The following is a 16,397-nucleotide window of genomic DNA, read 5'->3' on the forward strand; positions in this document are numbered from 1 at the left end:
TAAATGTTGTAAAACTGGTAGAGCTTCTCTCTTACATACAGATACATTACTAGTAAGAGGTTTGTCACGTCTGCTTGTGACGGCTCGTTTTACCAGCAGAGGTCGCCAAATTCTGAATAGCGAGTAACTGTCACACACTTGTTTATTACTGACCCTATTAAGGGTACTTAAACCCCCCACGCTTAGGTGTGAAGTCTAAGACACTAAGACATTAAACCTGCACTTGCTTCTATGCTTCATCTGGCTCTCCTTTGTGACACTTATCTGATACATGTTTGAGGTGGATTCATAAAAAATTACTTCTCAGAACTTTTTCTGATTTTTCAGATCATGTTACTATTGAGATTTGATGGCTTGTTGATTAATTTTAACCTCCTCGGCAAACACTTAATCTCTAATGTAGTGATTTATATATACTCTGAAGTGAGGTTAGTTCATTAGGTTCATTCAAACCTTATTTCTGATTTAGTATCTGAAAGTGGAGTTGGCCAAACTTTTATAATCCTTAACTCATACCAAATGCAAATTAACATTTCATTCACACATCTAACCTGCACCATCTGATGATGACTCACAGAGACCAACTCACAAAAACAAAGACCAGCTAAAATCGCATTAACATGCAAAACAAACAGTTTCAAAGTTAAACACATCTCCTGTAATACTTATAAAAGCTTCTCACTCACCTCAGCTGGGAGATGTAGGGCAGACACTGAAGGAAACTCCTCACTTCACTCTCTTCATCTGACCAGCCTCTCAGCTCTACTGGTTTCTTCACTGTTTGGAGTTTCAGCACTTCTAGGAAGAGGGAGGTCTTTCTCTCTGAGAGGTCTATGTACCAGACTGTAGGAGCCGACTGGTAAACTGGATGTAATGCTGGAAGGACACTCCTGCCTGTTTGAGTCTCATAGTTCTTCACTTGTGAAAACAGATCCAGGAGGAAATCACACTGACCTTCAGAACTGTAATTCTCATCATGTCCATCTACAGGGAAGGTTGTGTAGCTGCACACAGATGTCAGCAGCTTAGTGAAACTCTCTCCTGTAGCTGCATCACACTCTGCTGCTGCAACAGTCAGCTTCAGCAGAAACTCTGCTGCTATCATTTTATATTCCTCATCATCATAAACAATTTCACTAAACCTGTTGGAAAACAGAGGGTCACAGAAAAGAGATTGAAAATAAAATAAAACAGGGATCCTGAAATGACACCTTAACCCAGATAGTTTGGTGAAATAGTCCATTTTTATTAACCCTCAATCAGCTTCAACCAGCTCTATCATACAACCTTGCAGGTAGAACAGCTCAAACTGAAGTAGCACAAATGAATTGAACTGGTGGTGTACAGCAGGTGTGAACAAAATGAAAATAATGATTGTTCTCCTATACCCATAATGCATCCTATGAGAGAAAGTTTGTTTCTTCAACTTAATTGACTAAGAAATGTAATGCAAAATAATATTATACATTTAATCATTTCATGTTTTCCATTTGTTTTTATCGCTTGACCGTTTAACATGGGATATGATGCTTGTAAAGATGAGGGTGAAGTGCTGGAGGTCAAAGGTCACTGCGCTCAGCTCCACTACACTGAAAAGCACTACTACACTCCACTATAGTGATGCCTAACTATGTGTTCCTTTCTTTTGTTTCTGTCTAGTATGGTTTGCATTTGGTGCATACTGGATACTATACTGCATACTGCTTTGGGGACCAGTATACATAGGCTACGTTTGGGACTTCTTCCTGACAGTGTTGGTAAAAGATTTGAAACATTGGAGCATTGAAAGCCGATGCCAAAACAGTGACCACTGGTGGTCTTTGAAAATTATAGCAGTAATAATTTCAAAACTGTGAAGTACAGGAAAGTATACAACACGACACCATTTTCATATTTCATTTTAAAAATCTGATGATCATTAGTGATGTTTAGTTGTTAACATTCTACAATAAAATGTTGAAAATAATTGTTTCCCTTTTATGTGAACATGTAATACAATAAAATGTTGCAAACTGCACTGGGAGACAACAGGATGACATGTTCTGAAAGTTTCGAACGTTCCTTCCCCCTTTTGGCTTCCATATTTTCCAGAAAATTTCAAGATTTGTAGTAAAAGGATTTCACGCTCTTATAGCTAGCAAGTTATAGGACAGTGCTAAACCTAACAAACAGTCCCACCACTATCCAGTCATTAGTCACATGGCAATAGTAACTATCATACAAGCTTCAGTACACTGTGTTGAATCAATGTGCTTTGCAATACTGATATGAGCTTTGATGTCTTAGTATCGAACATCCCATCACTACACTGGAGTTCTGCTGTATGTATTCTTGCCCTGCCTGTTCGTTTTCCATATTGTTCTCTGTTCCCGTGTTCTTAATCTGTTTTTATTAGTTTTACCTCCGTGTTTCCCTTCCTGGTTATCCTCGCTTTGTTTTTTATTTATCATGCATTCTGGAAATCTGAATATTTTCAAAAATTAGATTTTTTAAAAAGGTGGGTTTAAATGATACAGCACTACAAAAAACATGCCAACAACAGGTAATAAGCAATCTTTGAATGAGAATAACATAATATTTGTGTGTGTGGGTAAAATAATAATATGATGCTTAGTCCACGTTATATTTGGGCTCCATGCATGTAAATACATCTTTTATTTAAAAATGAACACATTGTCTTTTTCACCATTAGTCACTTTGAAACCATTTAAGCCCAGTAAACTCCATTTAAAATGACCTTAAAGTGTTTTAATGAGGAGTTCCTCCTAGTACAAGTATGAACTTGTATCAGTTTTTGCTGCACTGGCGGCAAGTAAGAAGTTACGATATGCAAAATAAATGCTAAATTTAATCGAATAAATGAATAACAAATATGAGGTTGCGATGTGATTTAAAAAGGTGGTGTAGACTATTGTGTTCAAGTCTGTTTACAATCCTGGCAGGTCATGTGTGACTGGGGTTGGAGCTTCACTCAAACAGACCTTTTACATCTTGTTCTGGATTATAATCTGGCTAGTGGAATTCAGTGCCCTTTCTCCACTGGGAGAAAATGATTTTACCATTTTATGTGAGATCATCCTGAGCAGACCATTCACAAATCAGAACAGTTTCCTGTGGCTACAGTGAGGACCTCAGCTGATACTGGCATATTCACCCACTGCTTTGATATGCTCATCTCACAGATGTCACAACAAAACCCCAGAATATCTACAATGTAGATGAGACAGGATTTGACTGGTCCATGACAAATCCTGTAAGATTATGTACCGGAGTACAGGTGGAAGTGGGAGGGAACAGAACCGTCTGCATCACTGGGAAAGTTGCAGTTCTTGGTGTCAAGGTTGTTGGAGAAGATGGTGCTTTTAGACTATTTCATAATTCTCTTCCTTAAAGAATCCACTCAGTTCTCAGACTGAACTTCCCACAGGGTTTTAATATTTGATGGACAAATTTCCAATGTGTTCCAGGGACTGGGGGCTTTTTTTTTTCCATTTTTTAATACTTAACCTCAAACTGAATAAATGTTGCTGCTGTTAATTCTTTGTAAACTGTACTTTATAATTTGTCAATAAATCATGATGTGGTCTTAAATGGAACACACAAGGTTAAAAGGTGCTACTGTACCAATTAAGCCGATGCCAGAATTTTGACTCACTTCATAAAACATCTGTTTTAAATTATAAAATGGACATTTTACAATATAATAAATAAATGTAAGATTAATCTTTCATTTGCCCAACAGAAATCCATTTTAAATCAGTCCAATATCAGTTCAATATGGAAAATGACTGAAAAACAATTTTGGTGGGCTCATTGGATACAGTTAAGGAGCTGTTATAATGTCAGTATGGGAATTAGATGTAGTTCCATAATACACAGTTATTCTTGAAGCAATATATATGACATGTGATAAACAAGGGGTTAAAACAGAGCTTTTGCATAAAGGTGCTCGGTCTTGTGAACCAAGTAATTAGAACTAGGATGTGTTTTGTGGTTTGTTTGTCTTGCTTATTTGTTTGATTTTATTGATAGGTATATATCCATTTTATAAAACAGGCCAGGTAGAGGGTTAAAAACAGAAATTAACATACAGATACAGACCAACAAATCCCTGACATGATAGTAAACATAACAAAGTACATTCAAGATCCCCATGTCAGTCCACAGAGCTCCATGAGAATAATCTGAGAACAGTCACTTCCTAAATAACTGAAGGGCCATAAATGGTGTGATACTGGTAGAGCTCCTCTCTTACATACACATACATTACTAGTAAGAGGTTTGTCACGTCTGCCTGTGATTGCTCCTCCTTTTACCAGCAGAGGTCGCCAATTTCTGAATAGTGACTAATTGTTGCTCATTTGTTGTCTATTACTGACCCTATTAAGGGTATTTAAACTCCTCATGCTTAGGTGTGAAGTCTAAGACACTACGACATTGAGCTTCTATGCTTTATTTGACTCTCCTTTGTGACACTTATCTGATACATGTTTGAGGTAGATTCATAAAAAATTACTTCTCAGAACTTTTTCAGATTTTTCAAATCACGTTACTATTGAGATCTGATGGCTTGTTTATTCATTTTACCTTCCTCAGCAAACACTTAATCTCTAATGTAGTGATTTATATATACTCTGAAGTGAGGTTAATTTATTAGGTTCATTCAAACCTTATTTCTGATTTAGTATCTGAAAGTGGAGTTGGCTAAACTTTCATAATCCTGAACTCATACCAAATGCAAATCAACATTTCATTCACACATCTAACCTGCACCATCTGCTGATCACTCACAGAGACCAACTCACAAAAACGAGCAGCACCAATCTCATTAACATGCAAAACAAACAGGTTCAAACTTAAACGTTACTCCTGTAATACTTATAAAAGCTTCTCACTCACCTCAGCTGGGAGATGTAGGGCAGACACTGAAGGAAACTCCTCACTTCACCCTCTTCATCTGACCAGCCTCTCAGCTCTACTGGTTTCTTCACTGTGTGGAGTTTCAGCACTTCTAGGAAGAGGGAGGTCTTTCTCTCTGAGAGGTCTATGTTCCAGACTGCAGGAGCTGACTGGTAAACTGGCTGTAATGCTGGAAGGACACTTCTGCCTGTTTGAGTCTCAGAATTCTTTACACGCGAGCACAGATCCAGCAGGAAGTCAGTAAAGCACTTTTGTTCAATACAGTCATCATCATCAACATTATCATCATCATCATCATTATCACCATCATCATCATCACCATCAAAAGGGAAGGTTGTGTAGCTGCACACAGATGTCAGCAGCTTAGTGAAACTCTCTCCTGTAGCTGCATCACACTCTGCTGCTGCAACATTCAGCTTCAGCAGAAACTCTACTGTGGACAGTTTCTTTTTTGTATCATAATGAAACCTGTTGGAATAGAGAAAGAATCACAAAACAGAGATTAAATGAAGCTAACTAATAAAATAAGCATAAAAATGAAGTAATAACAGATATACTGACAGGAGAAACATCATTATATGTGAAATAAGGGGACCAGTATGCAGTATACTCTATGTAGTAGGATAGTAGGGGCTTCTTCCTGATTGTGCTGGTAAAAGATTCGAAACATTGGAGCATTGAAAGCTGATGCTAAAACAGTGACCCCTGGTGTTCTTCCTAAATTATAGCAGTCATAGTTTCAAAACTGCAGCACAGCAAAGTATATAACACTCCACTGTTTTCATCATATTTCATTAAAGAAACTGATGATTATGAGTAATGATGTTTAGAAATTAAAGTTCTACAATAAGTGGTTTAGATCGTGCTTTTAGACTATTTCATAACTCTCATCCTTAACCATGTGGTTCACAAGATCGAGCACCCTTATGCAAATGGCTATATAAAGTCCTTGTTTATCACATGTCATATATATTGCTTCAAGAATAACTGTGTGATATGGAACTACATCTAATTTCCATACTAACATTATAACAGCTCCTTAACTGTATGCAGTCAGCCCACCAAAATCGTTTTTCAGGCATTTTCCATATTGAACTGATATTGGACTGATTTAAAATGGATCTCTGTTGGGCAAATGAAAGATTAATCTCTCATTTGAAAATGTATTTATTATATTATAAAATAATTTAAAATAGATATTTTATCAAGTAAGTCAAAATTCTGGCATCGGCTTAATTAGTACAGTAGCATCTTTTAAGATTGTGTGTTCCAAATAACCGTGTAGACTCTCCACTGGTGTTCCACAAGGCTCAGTATTGGTTCCCCTTCTCTTCTCTTTGTATACTCATTCTCTTGGTGATGTAATATCTTCTCATGGTTTCTCCTACCACTGCTATTGCCGATGACACTCCATTATTTCTTTCTTTTCCACCCTCTGACACGCAGGTCTCCAGACGTATCTCGGCATGCTTGACTGACATTGCGTCATAGATGACAGCCCACCACTTGAAGCTCAACCCCAGTAAAACCGAGCTTCTGTTCATCCCAGATACTCCCAACCCTTACCATGACCTCACTGTTTCCTTTGAGAACTCCCTGGTATCACCATCTGAGGCTACCCGTAGCCTGGGCATAACTTTGGACAACCAGTTGTTGTTCTCAACTCATGTTTCTAATCTAACCCGGTCTTGCAGATTCCTCCTTTGTAACATACAAAGGATTCGATCCTTTCTTTCGCAGGAAACTACCCAAGTGCTTGTGCAGTCTCTTGTGATCTCAAAGCTAGACTACTGCAACTCGCTACTTGCTGGTCTTCCTCTAAGAGCCATTAAAGCTCTACAACTTGTCCAAAATGCAGCAGCACGACTGATCTTCAATTTTCCGAAGTTCACACGTTACTCCACTGCTGCGCTCCCATCGTTGGCTGCCTGTAGCTGCACGCATCAGATTTAAAACCTTGATGCTTGCCTACAAAGCCAAAAATGGACCAGCCCCTTCATACATGAAGACAATGGTCAAAGCCTGATCCGTACCTCGAGTACTTCGAACCTCAAGTACGGCTCGGCTTGAAATACCTTGCTTCAGGTCTCATGGACGACAAGCATCGAGACTATTTTCTGTCCTGGCTCCAAGATGGTGGAATGAACTCCCGCTTGCTGTCCGGACAGCAGAGTCCCTTGCAGTCTTCAAACGCAGACTGAAGACTCATCTATTTACAAAATATTTAAAGGACAACTGACACTGCTCCCTTATTGCCTGACTAATTTAGTACTTATTGTAGCGCACTGTTTATGTTTTTTAACAAACTCTAGCACTTATTGTTTATAGCACTTATCATTGTTCAAGATAGACCTTATGTATTTTGCAATTCTAGGTATCAGTATTCATCCCTGTATTCCACAGTATTCTAGTTCATTGGTATGTTTAATTCTAACCTACTATACTCTACTTGGATATATTCTATGAGTAAATGACAAAGCACTTTTGTAAGTCGCTCTGGATAAGAGCGCCTGCTAAATGCCGTAAATGTAAATGTAAATAAGACTAAGTCATGATTTATTGACAAATTATAAAGTATAGTTTACAAAGAATTAACAGCAGCAACATTTATTCAGTAAGAGGTTAAGTATTAAAAAATGAAACAAAGCCCCCAGTTCCTGGAACACATGGGAGATTTGATGATCAAAAATGAAAACCCTGTGGGAAGTTCAGTCTGAGAACTGAGTGGATTCTTTAACCCCACGTCAATCCACAGACTCCCATGCGAATAATCTGAGAACAGTCAATTCCCAAATAACTGAAGGGTATAAATGTTGTGAACTGGAAGAGCTTCTCTCTGAAATACAAAGATTCACTAGTAAACCATTGAGGTTTATTGTCACGTCTGCCTGTGACAGATCCTCCTTTTACCAGCAGATGGTGCTAATTCCTGAATAGCGCCCAATTGTTGCTCATTTGTTGTCTATTACTGACCCTATTAAGGGTATTTAAACCCCTCACTCTTAGGTGTGAAGTCTAAGACACTAAGACATTAAACCTAATCTTGATTTTGTGCTTTATCTGACTCTCCTTTGTGACACTTATCTGATACCTGTTTGAGGTAGATTCATAAAAAATAATTTCTCAGAACTTTTTCAGATCACATTACTATTGAGATTTGATGGGTGGTTTACTGAGTTTACCTCCCCAGCAAACATTAAATCTCTAATGTAGTGATTTATATATACTTTGAAGTGAGGTTAATTTATTAGGTTCATTCAAACCTTATTTCTGTTTTAGTATCTGAATGTGGAGTTGGCCAAAGTTTTATAATCCTGAACTCATACCAAATGCAAATCAACATTTCATTCACACATCTAACCTGCACCATCTGCTGATCACTCACAGAGACCAACTCACAAAAACAAAGAGCAGCACCAATCTCATTAACATGCAAAACAGACAGGTTCAAACTTAAACGTGACTCCTGTAATGCTTATAAAAGCTTCTCACTCACCTCAGCTGGGAGATGTAGGGCAGACACTGAAGGAAACTCCTCACTTCACTCTCTTCATCTGACCAGCCTCTCAGCTCTACTGGTTTCTTCACTGTGTGGAGTTTCAGCACTTCTAGGAAGAGGGAGGTCTTTCTCTCTGAGAGGTCTATGTTCCAGACTGCAGGAGCTGACTGGTAAACTGGCTGTAATGCTGGAAGGACACTCCTGCCTGTTTGAGTCTCAGAATTCTTTACACGCGAGCACAGATCCAGCAGGAAGTCAGTAAAGCACTTTTGTTCAATACAGTCATCATCATCATCATCATCATCATCATTATCATCATTATCACCATCATCATCATCATCATCATCATCATCATCATCAAAAGGGAAGGTTGTGTAGCTGCACACAGATGTCAGCAGCTTAGTGAAACTCTCTCCTGTAGCTGCATCACACTCTGCTGCTGCAACATTCAGCTTCAGCAGAAACTCTACTGTGGACAGTTTCTTTTTTGTATCATAATGAAACCTGTTGGAATAGAGAGAGAATCACAAAACAGAGATTAAATGAAGCTAACTAATAAAATAAGCATAAATATAAAGCAACAACAGATATACTGACAGGAGAAACAACATTATATGTGAAATAAGTGAATTCTATTGTAGTGACCACACCCTTTGTCAGATCAGTCATGTAAGCATACAGATGGCAGGACAGCACAAACTGGGGTAAAATAAACTGGCCTTGTAATGCAGGTCTAACAATAACAACAAAATCACTCTTTAATGTCCTCCTACACTCATGGTCTCCCTCCTAGAGGCAGTGTGTTGAACTTAGAATTTCATGTAAGTGATGAATTTGTCTTCCTTCAACTTCAGTGTGATTGTGATTTTGTGGGGTTATTTGCCAAATTGCTAAACAAAATAAATTTAAATGACAAAAACCAGAGTACAAACTGATTTTATGATATTATCAGGTGATTTATGCTTTGGTGCTTCGTGCTTGACTGTTTCCTCCTCTTGACAATGTTGCACAGGACATGATGCCTGTAAAGATGAGGGTGAAGTGTTGGAGGTAAAAGGTCACTGATCTCAGCTTCACTACACTGATGACCACTACTACACTTCACTACATTAACATCTATGTGTTCCTTTGTTTCTTCTTTTCCACTCCTTGTTCCAGTTTTCTGGACCCTTGATTTATCTCATCTGTTTCTTTTTTGCTTTGATTGCTCTGTTTATTTATACCTCTTGTTTCTCTGTGTTCATCTGTCTTTTTATTGGCTGTCTTTCCCATTTGCGTTTGGGTAGTGATGGACAGACAAAATCTCTGCTGTGTTTGAAACAGGCTATTACATACTACTCACATAATGATCGGCCCCCAAATCAGTACATTGTATGTAGTATGCAAGCAAAACACATTTTTTGAGTATGCATAAGTTACCCAGATGACATACTAGTCCAGTCAAATATTCCAATATATTGCCAGAGCTATCTTTGTTGTGTAGTGCATCCCATCACGCAACGGTGGCGGAAAATCTTTCGTAAGTGGATGGAACCTTCAGACGTTCACATGAGCTCGTATTATGGTTTGTATTTGGTGCATAATGGACACTATGCTGCATACCATGTTGGGGACCAGTATGCAGTATACACTGTGTAGTAGGGTACGTTTGAAGCTTCTTCCTGATTGTGCTGGTAAAAGATTCGAAACATTGGCGCATTGAAAGCTGATGCTAAAACAGTGACCCCTGGTGTTCTTCCTAAATTATAGCAGTCATAGTTTCAAAACTGCAGCAAGCAAAGTAAATAACACTCCACCGTTTTCATCATATTTCATTAAAGAAACTGATGATTATCAGTAATGATGTTTAGAAATTAAAGTTCTACAATAAATGGTTTAGATCGTGCTTTTAGACTATTTCATAATTCTCTTCCTTAACCATGTGGTTCACAAGACCGAGCACCCTTATGCAAATGGCTATATAAAGTCCTTGTTTATCACATGTCATATATATTGCTTCAAGAATAACTGTGTGATATGGAACTACATCTAATTTCCATACTAACATTATAACAGCTCATTAACTGTATGCAGTGAGCCCACCAAAATTGTTTTTCAGGCATTTTCCATACTGAACTGTTATTGGACTGATTTAAAATGGATCTCTGTTGGGAAAATGAAAGATTAATCTCTCATTTGAAAATGTATTTGTTATATTATAAAATGTCCATTTTATAATTTAAAATAGATATTTTATGAAGGAAGTCAAAATTCTGGCATCGGCTTAATTGGTACAGTAGCATCTTTTAAGCTTGTGTTCCAAATAAGACTACATCATGATTTACTGAGAAATTATAAAGTATAATTTACAGAGAATTAACAGCAGCAACATTTATTCAGTAAAAGTATTAAAAAATGAAAAAAAGCCCCCAGTTCCTGGAACACATGGGAGATTTGACCATCAAAAATGAAAACCCTGTGGGAAGTTCAGTCTGAGAACTGGGTGGATTCTTTATCCCCATGTCAATCCACAGACTCCCATGCGAATAATCTGAGAACAGTCAATTCCTAAATAACTGAAGGGCCATAAATGTTGTGAAACTGGTAGAGCTTCTCTCAGAGATTCACTAGTAAACCATTGAGGTTTATTGTCACGTCTGCCTGTGACAGCTCCTCCTTTCACCAGCAGAGGGCGCTAAATACTGAATAGCGCCCAGTTGCTGCTCATTTGTTGTTTATTACTGACCCTATTAAGGGTATTTAAACCCCTCACTCTTAGGTGTGAAGTCTAAGACACTAAGACATTAAACCTGCACTTGCTTCTATGCTTTATCTGGCTCTCCTTTGTGACACTTATCTGATACATGTTTGAGGTAGATTCATAAAAAATTATTTCTCAGACCTTTTTCCAGATCGTGTTACTATTGAGGTTTGATGGGTGGTTTATTGAGTTTACCTCCCCAGCAAACATTAAATCTATAATGTAGTGATTTATATATACTTTGAAGTGAGGTCAATTTACTAGGTTCATTCAAACCTTATTTCTGATTTAGTATCTGAATATGGAGTTGGCCAAAGTTTTATAATCCTTACCTCATACCAAATGCAAATCAACATTTCATTCACACATCTAACCTGCACCATCTGCTGATCACTGACAGCGACACACCAACTCACAAAAACAAAGACCAGGTAAAATCTCATTAATATGCAAAACAAACAGGTTCAAACTTAAACGTTACTCATGTAATGCTTATAAAAGCTTCTCACTCACCTCAGCTGGGAGATGTAGGGCAGAAACTGAAGGAAACTCCTCACTTCACTCTCTTCATCTGACCAGCCTTTCAGATCCACTGGTTTCTTCACTGTTTGGAGTTTCAGTACTTCTAGGAAGAGGGAGGTCTTTCTCTCTGAGAGGTCTATGTTCCAGACTATAGGAGCTGACTGGTAAACTGGCTGTAATGCTGGAAGGACACTCCTGCCTGTTTGAGTCTCACAGTCCTTCACTTGTGAGAACAGATCCAGCAGGAAATCACACTGAACTTCAGAACTGTAATTCTCATCATGTCCACCTACAGGGAAGGTTGTGTAGCTGCACACAGATGTCAGCAGCTTAGTGAAACTCTCTCCTGTAGCTGCATCACACTCTGCTGCTGCAACTATGAGCTTCAGCAGGAACTCCACTGCTTTAATTTTATATTCCTCATCATCATAAACAATTTCACTAAACCTGTTGAAAAACAGAGGGTCACAGAAAAGACATTGAAAATACAATAAAACAGGGATCCTGAAATGACACCTTAACCCACATAGTTTGGTGAAATAGTCCATTTTTATTAACCCTCAATCAGCTTCAACCAGCTCTATCATACAAACATGCAGGTAGAACAGTTCAAACTGAAGTAGCACAAATGAATTGAACTGGTGGTGTACAGCAGGTGTGAACACAATGAAAATAATGATTGTTCTCCTACACCCATAATAACAACTTAATTGACTAAGAAATTGAATGCAAAATGATATTATACATTTAATCATTTCATGTTTTCCATTTGATTTTATCGCTTGACCATTTAACACAGGATATAATGCCTGTAAAGATGAGGGCGAAGTGCTGGAGGTCAAAGGTCACTGCGCTCAGCTCCACTACACTGAAGAGCACTACTACACTCCACTATAGTGATGCCTAACTATGTGTTCCTTTCTGTTGTTTCTGTTCGTTTCTGGCCCTTGGGGCGGAATGGCTGTCATCCTGCCGTCCCTGTTGTCATGGTTTCCGTGTCGTCTGTTTTCCTGCACTCCCTGCTTCCATGCCTTGGTTTCGTTTTCTCCACCCCTCATTTGATTGCTTGCACCTGTCCCTCGTTTCTACCTTTGGTTCATGTATTTAAACCCTGTTGTGTGCCTTGGTTGGGGCTGTTCATTGATGGTTATATATGTTTATTCTAATGGTTGTTTCTTTGTACTCCATGCCTTCGTGTTATCCTAGCCTCTGTGTTTCCTGCTCTGTTATAGCCTGCTTATCCTGTGTGCTTTCGTGTGTTTAGTTCTCGTCGCTGTTTGTGTTTAGTTACTCGTGTATTCTAGCCCTTGTCTGGTTTGTCATGTATCCCCGTGCTCTCCGTGTTGGCTCAATGACCCTGAACTGTTAGAACGACTCTGATTCTGGATTTGCCCCTATTAAATCTCGCTCTTCTCCGCACGTGCGTCCGCCTCCTTACCGCTCAACATTACAACTATACTTTATAATTTGTCAATAAATCATGATGTAGTATTATTTGGAACACACAAGCTTAAAACGTGCTACTGTACCAATTAAGCCAAAGCCAGAATTTTGACTTACTTCACAAAATATCTATTTTAAATGATAAAATGGACATTTTACAATATAATAAATAAATTAAAAAAATTAGAGATTAATCTTTCATTTGCCCAACAGAAATCCATTTTAAATCAGTCCAATATCAGTTCAATATGGAAAACGTTACTCCTGTAATACTTATAAAAGCTTCTCACTCACCTTAACTGAGAGATGTAGGGCAGACACTGAAGGAAACTCCTCACATCACTCTCTTCATCTGACCAGCCTCTCAGCTCTACTGGTTTCTTCACTGTTTGGAGTTTCAGCACTTCTAGGAAGAGGGAGGTCTTTCTCTCTGAGAGGTCTATGTTCCAGACTGCAGGAGCTGACTGGTAAACTGGTTGTAATGCTGGAAGGACACTCCTGCCTGTTTGAGTCTCATAGTTTTTCACATGTGAGAACAGATCCAGCAGGAAATCACACTGTGAAGCAGCTTTTTTATACACATCATCTCTAAAAGGGAAGGTTGTGTAGCTGCACACAGATGTCAGCAGCTTAGTGAAACTCTCTCCTGTAGCTGCATCACACTCTGCTGCTGCAACTATTAGCTTCAGCAGGAAGTTAATGGCAAAATCTTTCCTTTTTACTTCATTCCAACCAGTACAGGAAAATCTGTAAATTGGACATGGAGGTGACAGACCGTTAGCATATTTATGCTACATTATCAATAAAAGAAAGCTCCAAACCACATTATTTTCCTTTCTCTTAATGAATTTATAGTCACACTGCCATTTCTGTTTGCCTTCTGCAAATGCAACAGCAGTTTGGGAGGGAGAAGTTTAGGACATGAATAATACAAGTTAAATAGATCCTTATGCTGCATATAACCAGCCACTGATTGTTTTGATTTATAGTATTTAGCTGACTCTTTTATCTAAAGCAATTTACAATTACAACTGAGTACAACTTGAGCAGTTGGAGAATAAGAGCCTTGCTCAGGGGCCCAACAGTGGTAACCTGGTAGTGGTGGGGCTTGAACCAGCAGCCTTCTGATAACAAGTCAAGTACCTTAACCCCTGAGCAACCACTGCCCACGGGCCCAGCCCTCAATACTACTATGCACATCAGCTTGTCTGAGGAACAGTAAATGAATGAGTTTGTCAGTGAAATGATGCAAATGTCTGATTAATGGTTCCTCTGCGTAGAGGGACAGAAGTATCTGTCTTACAGTAACAAAGAGAAATTGAACAACAATTTGCTTTTCAAATTGGAATTCCAACCAGAACTGTAAGGGCTCAACCTTTCAGTGTAGGTCATCTTATAATAATGACTGTGTTTGGTTCACACAACTAAACAACTAATGAAGAGAACTTTCAAGAAGTGTCCATTGTGTAATGTAAAAAACAGATTATGAATGTCCAGTTTTTCTATAATGCATAGTCATGGTCTCGGACAGAAATTAAAATGATCTCACTCACCTCAGCTGGGAGATGTAGGGCAGACACTGAAGGAAACTCCTCACTTCACTCTCTTCATCTGACCAGCCTCTCAACTCTACTGGTTTCTTCACTGTTTGGAGTTTCAGCACTTCTAGGAAGAGGGAGGTCTTTCTCTCTGAGAGGTCAATGTTCCAGACTGCAGGAGCTGACTGGTAAACTGGCTGTAATGCTGGAAGGACACTCCTGCCTGTTTGAGTCTCATAGTCCTTCACTTGTGAGAACAGATCCAGCAGGAAATCACACTGTGAAGTTTTAATGTACACATCATCTCCAAAAGGGAAGGTTGTGTAGCTGCACACTGATATCAGCAGCTTAGTGAAACTCTCTCCTGTAGCTGCATTATACTCTGCTGCTGCAAATATCAGATTCAGCAGAAACTGGATGGCAGACATTTTCTTTTCCTCTTCATACCAACTGGTCCACAAAAACCTTTTGGAAGAGAAGGGCAGAAATAAATTGAATAGAATCACATCAAATCACTTTTATTGTCATGTTACTTTGAAGGTGAGTAAAAGCATTGCCCTGCCATAAGAGATTATGCACTACTGAGCCAAATGCATTAAACAAATCTAGCAAAACTAGATGTAGGTCCCTACCCTCTTTTTTCACTGATTTTGATGACAAATTATATGGCTATGCTCCAAACAACCCACAAAGCCTGACAACCCTGCCTTTTGCACTGATGTATCAGCTAACTTATTCACTTTCAAATATGCAGCCAGTTTCCACACAATTACACTAAAGAAAATCATACCCTCCACATTAAGGCCAAAACTGCTTATTATCTTCAGGATCCTTATTAATTAGTGACTATTATTTATTATTACTTTTAATTGATATTGGGCATCTGTTTAGTGCTCAAGGCATTAACTACCTAGCTAGCATGCCTGCCTTGAACATCACCAGCAAACGAAGTGTGATATATATTTGTACATTATAGTGAAATATTCACTCAAAATTCAAGTAGAACTGTACATGGCGTTCCGAGTTTTATTATTTTTGGAATCGTGGTATAGAGGAGTGCTTGCTTCATTAGGCTTTAGGTGCTTCTACATTAACATGATTTTTCTAATATGAGCAGTGATTCATGATGCACTGAGCCTTTAACCTTTAAGTTTTATAATTTTCCAACTCCATCTGCAAAAATCCACACCAGAAAAAAACATGCACGGAAAATGAGCAGAACCTGCAGAATCCATATCCCATCATAGACTATAATGGTGAGAACAAAATGCTTCACCATGTGAATGTACCCTAACGGTACAATTACTTTGCAGCAGAGCAAGGCGCTTTTCACTCTAGCTCCAATTCAGTTCTGTGGAGGAAGGCAACTATTGTGGATTATGGGTTGAGTATGTTGCAAACCAAGCAAAGAAAGCATTGAAGATTTGAGCTTTTCTCAACTTTATGCAAATGAGAAGGAAATATCGCTGGACGGCAACCAATCAGTCAAGGCACAAGTTGATATCGGTGTTGACAGAGAAGAGAAGATTATCACTGCTATGTCAGGTTTTCCTGTATTTATTGACAACTCTGTACGAATACAGAAACATACTAAAAAAAGTGAAGCATGGAAGGTGTCTTAAATAATTGTTCCTCCTGGTGGATTTTAACATTTGTTTTATATTTTTATAATTAAGCAATGCACTCAGCATCAGTTAAAGTGTTGTTGAGACAGGCTCACTGCTGGGACATTTAG

At 38.5% G+C, this 16,397-nt stretch overlaps 1 protein-coding gene across 1 annotated transcript in view; it reads right to left on the reverse strand.

Moving 5' to 3' along the window:
• LOC113568400 (uncharacterized) overlaps window positions 1-16,397 on the reverse strand; it is a 45,702-nt gene that overhangs the window by 21,565 nt on the left and 7,740 nt on the right. Inside the window, exons 7-12 of the mRNA XM_081709449.1 lie at window positions 14,678-15,127; window positions 13,419-13,871; window positions 11,673-12,128; window positions 8,417-8,923; window positions 4,900-5,388; window positions 687-1,142 (exon numbers count right to left, since the gene is read on the reverse strand). Coding sequence (XP_081565575.1) covers window positions 687-1,142; window positions 4,900-5,388; window positions 8,417-8,923; window positions 11,673-12,128; window positions 13,419-13,871; window positions 14,678-15,127 — 2,811 coding nt within the window. The remainder of the gene's footprint in view (window positions 1-686; window positions 1,143-4,899; window positions 5,389-8,416; window positions 8,924-11,672; window positions 12,129-13,418; window positions 13,872-14,677; window positions 15,128-16,397) is intronic.

This window comes from Electrophorus electricus, unplaced genomic scaffold (assembly GCF_041902795.1).
Source record: "Electrophorus electricus isolate QZ-2024a unplaced genomic scaffold, ASM4190279v1 Scaffold42, whole genome shotgun sequence".
Taxonomy (NCBI): Eukaryota; Metazoa; Chordata; class Actinopteri; order Gymnotiformes; family Gymnotidae; genus Electrophorus; species Electrophorus electricus.